At 47.5% G+C, this 4626-nt stretch overlaps 1 protein-coding gene across 1 annotated transcript in view; it reads left to right on the top strand.

Annotated features, from left to right (window-relative positions):
* Window positions 1-4626, top strand: part of LOC102825977 (histone-lysine N-methyltransferase PRDM9-like) — a 26266-nt gene that overhangs the window by 13884 nt on the left and 7756 nt on the right. The window contains exons 9-10 of the mRNA XM_006876858.1: window positions 1082-1275; window positions 3948-4621. Of these exons, the coding sequence (XP_006876920.1) occupies window positions 1082-1275; window positions 3948-4621 (868 nt within the window). The remainder of the gene's footprint in view (window positions 1-1081; window positions 1276-3947; window positions 4622-4626) is intronic.

The following is a 4626-nucleotide window of genomic DNA, read 5'->3' as shown; positions in this document are numbered from 1 at the left end:
TGTAACCTGTGTCCTGTGTGTGTAACCTGTGTCCTGTATGTATAACCTGTGTCCTGTATGTGTAACCTGTGTCCTGTATGTAGAACCTGTGTCCTATATGTGTAGCCTGTGTCCTGTATAACCTGTGTCCTGTATGTGTAACCTGTGTCCTGTGTGTGTAATCTGTGTCCTGTATGTAGAACCTGTGCCCTGTATGTGTAACCTGTACCAGACAAGACCACAGGGACACACTAAGGGTGCTCAGCTCACAGGCACTGACTCACACCTCATCTCTCTCATCCATACTGATTCTGTGCTTGTCTCACTTACAATGTTCAGGTCCATGTCCTTATGGAGGGACTAAGGGACTTAGTGGAGCCAGACATTAAACAGGGTGTTGTAGGAATATGTAGCTATGATTTTCATATTTCTCCAGAATCACATAGTGCCTACCTAACCTAAACAAGGGAACTATAATCTGGGAGATCTGGAATGTCCTCAGAACAGTCAGATTAAAGAGTGCTTGAAAGTCTGCAGGGGGTGGCTCATGATCCAGCCCCTCTCCTATGAGATCTGTCTATTGGGGTACAGAATGAGTATGAACTAAGACAAGGAGACCTCCACGATTCTGTGGGAATCCTAGGGGTGTGCATAGTGTTTAGGTTAGGTGTGGGAGTACTGGAGAAAGGGATCTCAGAGGCATCGAGGCTTGAGCTAAGTGTTAAACGGCATGCAGTTATTGATCATAAACACATAAAGCACATCACCAAGTGTCCAGTTTGTGGCATTAAATACAAATTAATTTGGAGTTTGGAGATGCAGCTCATGTTTATGGCCAATCAATGTGGAGGTAAGTCTAGAAGTGGGCTTTAGAACATGGTTGAGTAGGGCAGAGAGAAGGACCCTCGCAGGCTAATCCCATAAACCAGGCTTGGGAAGAGGAATTCACATGACATCGTAGACAAGGCTGAGGTAGGGATAGGAAGTTTCCCTGAGGAGCAGTGAGGGCGGGGACAGCATGTGGGCTGGAACATCAGGAGGGAGCAGGAGCAGGACCTGACCATCAAGGCATTCACGTTCTCTCCCATCCTGTTGACCTCAGGTATGTGAACTGTGCCCGGGATGAAGAGGAGCAGAACCTGGAGGCCTTTCAGTACCACAGGCAGATCTACTACCGCACCTGCCACACCATCCGCTCGGGCTGTGAGCTGCTCGTTTGGTATGGAGACGAGTATGGCCAGGAACTAGGCATCAAGCGGGGCAGCAGCTGGAAAAAGGAGCTCACTCCAGGGACAGGTGGGAGCCAGAAACCTTTCTTGCAAATGTTTGTGGCCAGTCAATAAGTTCATTGGGGTCCACCGAAACTTAGTGAGATTCAAATCAGGAGCTTCCGAAATTGAGGATTCATTCCATATGTCTTTTATTTTGGAACAACTTTAATAACTTTAAATTTTTTGTTCTGATTTTATGCCTTAATATTTCAGGCACAAAATATATTATAGCACATGAGTGCTAGCAGGAAAAACAATTCTCAGGCACAGGCCAGCTCCCACCAAGGACGTTCTTGTGGCCCATTTAGTTCTTCGTAATCTCCATATTTCTAATAATATTCATATGTTGTCATTTATTCATTCATTAGTTCAGTGAATTGTCATGTGAGTGCTGCTCTGTGCTATACAGAGTCTAGGAACTGGAAATACAGATTGATCAAGGCATCAGAATGACTGCTCTGGAGCAGGTGACATGATGGAAACACAGCGTCAAAATACAGACTATAGACCATGCATGTGTCACAGTAGACAGTGGGCATGCACACACATTTCACACCCTGATCAGGCCCACGTCACACCAGACAGTAAACGTATACATACCTCTATGTGCACACTGTGTCCCACTAGTGAACATACATACACGTGTCACAGCAGACTCTGGACATGCACACTTATGTGTCACACAGGACTGTGCTCAGTACTGCATAGATCTCAGTACACAGGAGGATAATGATGCAGAAGACTCGGGACTCCACCCAAAGTCTTCACGAGAAGGTACACTGAGACATACAAATGCCAGTGGGCAGAGGACTTGGTGAAGGAGCAACGTGTGCAGCTAGCCAAGGCAGGAAAGAACCAGGGTGTTTGAAGAACAGCCAGCAGACCCCAAGAGAGCAGATGGGGTCAAAGTTGAGGTCAGAGAGACAGAGAAGTAGGGCCTGATATTCACACCACAAAAGTGGGTTTGTCTTGAGTGTGATAAAAGCCACTGGGGATGATGTCATGTTCCCTGTGCTGAGGTGAGGCTTTGGTTAGTCTTTGGAATCAAGATGTGGTTGGGTATCCACTTGGAGGCTACTTCAGTGCCAAGGTGAGAGGGTGGTGGACAAAGGTGGGAGTTGTCTGAATGAGATATCATTTGAAACAGAACTTTTTATGGTATTCCAGCTAGAGGAAGGCTGATTGAAGTAACTTGGGTATGAACAGGAAGGACACGGCCTTTCACTTTGTAATTTCTGGAGAACAGGAGAGATATGAATCAGCAGGACCCCGTGTCCTGTAGTCAGTGGGCCTCAGCCAACCCTGTCTTGTCGACCTCTGAGTCTCACTTCCTGAGACAACCAGGCAATATCTTCATCCACACACTCTCTAATCATTGCTCCACACTGCCTTTCCATGTGGAATCTCCTGGGTTGAGGTCCAGTGATTCAGTGGGCCCCTCCCCCTCACAGGAAAGGCCACTAGGGAGGTTCCCACCTAAGTCATCATGAGCATCATCCTCAGGAGAAAGAAATAGCCACTGACTCCATAGTCATAAGGTTTTCAGTGGCTAAAACATTCAGAAATAGTCCACTTCTCCTTCCTCCTACTCTGTCTTAGTCTGGAAGCTCAGCTAAAACTTGTCCATTATAGGTGTACCCTGCTGAGATCATAGCAACACACAAGTCACCACAGTACGACAAAGTGGTGGTGTTGGTGGTGATGTGCCATGGAGTCTGTTCTGACTCATAGAGACTCTGTACAGGGTCCATTATAGGTATACCCTGCTGGGATCATACCAACACGCAAGTCACCACAGTATGACAAAGGGGTAGTGTTGGTGGTGATGTGCCGTGGAGTCTGTTCCGACTCACAGAGACCCTGTACAGGGTCCATTATAGGTGTACCCTGCTGGGATCATAGCAACACGCAAGTCACCACAGTAAGACAAAGTGTTGGTGTTGGTGGTGATGTGCCATGGAGTCTGTTCTGACTCAGAGAGACTCTGTACAGGGTCCATTATAGGTGTACCCTGCTGGGATCATAGCAACATGCAAGTCGCCACAGTATGACAAAGTGGTGGTGTTGGTGGTGATGTGCAGTGGAGTCTGTTCTGACTCATAGAGACCCTGTACAGACAGGGTTTCAGAGGCTGGTTCTCTTTATAGGAGCAGAAAGTCTCACCTTTTCCATGGAATGGCTGTTAGTTTTGAATTGCTGACCTTGAGGTTAGCAGTCTGACTCATAACCACTGCACAGTTTGAAACTACCAGCCGTCCCATGAGAGAAACATGAGGCTTTCTGCTCCTGTAAAGATCTACAGCCTCAGAAACCCTATACAGGGTCACTATGATTCGGAACCGACTCCACGGCACATCACCACCAACACCGACATAGTGACAGGGCTTAGAAGATGCCTATGGAAGGTGGGAAAGGCCACTGCAGTTTTAGCTAGGTCAACAGTGAGGATCCCTCCAGTTACTACTAGAAGGTCCCTATTATGGCCGCATTGTTGAGAAGACCCTTGATGTGGGTTTCCAGATTGCTGCAATGAATAAAAATGGAGTGAAATTTAGGCCTATAAAGGAGGACTCATGTGGACACAGATCCTGTGTTGTAGACATATTATGAATGATTTGGGGAGATCTCCACAAGACAACGCAGACAGCTTGGTAACCATATCTACATCAACTGACTAAAAACTTTCTCTTCCAGGAGAAGCAAAGCCAGAGATTCATCCATGTCCCTCCTGCCCTATGGCCTTCTCCAGTCAGAAATTCCTCAGTCAACACATGAAGTACAAACACCCCTCTCAATCTGCCCCTGGAACAGCTGTGGGAAAACACCTCCAACCAGAGGACCCCCATCCAGGGGATGGGAAGCAATGGCATTCTGAACAACACACTTGGAATGACAGAGCAGAAGTTGTAGAGACAGGAGATGAGCCCAAACCCATGTTTGAAAGTACAAGGCAGGAGGGGATTTCAAAGGCCTTTTCCGAACTATCCAAAGGACAAACGGGGAGTTCTAGGGTGGCTAAGACAATGATGGAGACAGAGCCCAGTCTAGGCCAGAAAGTGAATGCTGAGGACGCAAGCAAATTATTCCTGGGGATAAGAATCTCAGGAATTGCAAAAGTCAAGTGTAGGGAGTGTGGGAGAGGCTTTAGTCATAAGTCAGTCCTCATCAAACACCAGAGGACACACTCAGGGGAGAAGCCCTATGTCTGTGGGGAGTGTGGGCGAGGCTTTAGTCAGAAGTCAGATCTCATCAGACACCAAAGGACACACTCAGGGGAGAAGCCCTATGTCTGCAGGGAGTGTGGGCGAGGCTTTAGTGAGAACTCTGTCCTCATCAAACACCAGAGGACACACTCAGGGGAGAAGCCCTATGTCTG

Source organism: Chrysochloris asiatica, unplaced genomic scaffold (assembly GCF_000296735.1).
Source record: "Chrysochloris asiatica unplaced genomic scaffold, ChrAsi1.0 scaffold00419, whole genome shotgun sequence".
NCBI lineage: Eukaryota > Metazoa > Chordata > Mammalia > Afrosoricida > Chrysochloridae > Chrysochloris > Chrysochloris asiatica.
This window is presented reverse-complemented; position numbering and strand designations above follow the sequence as displayed.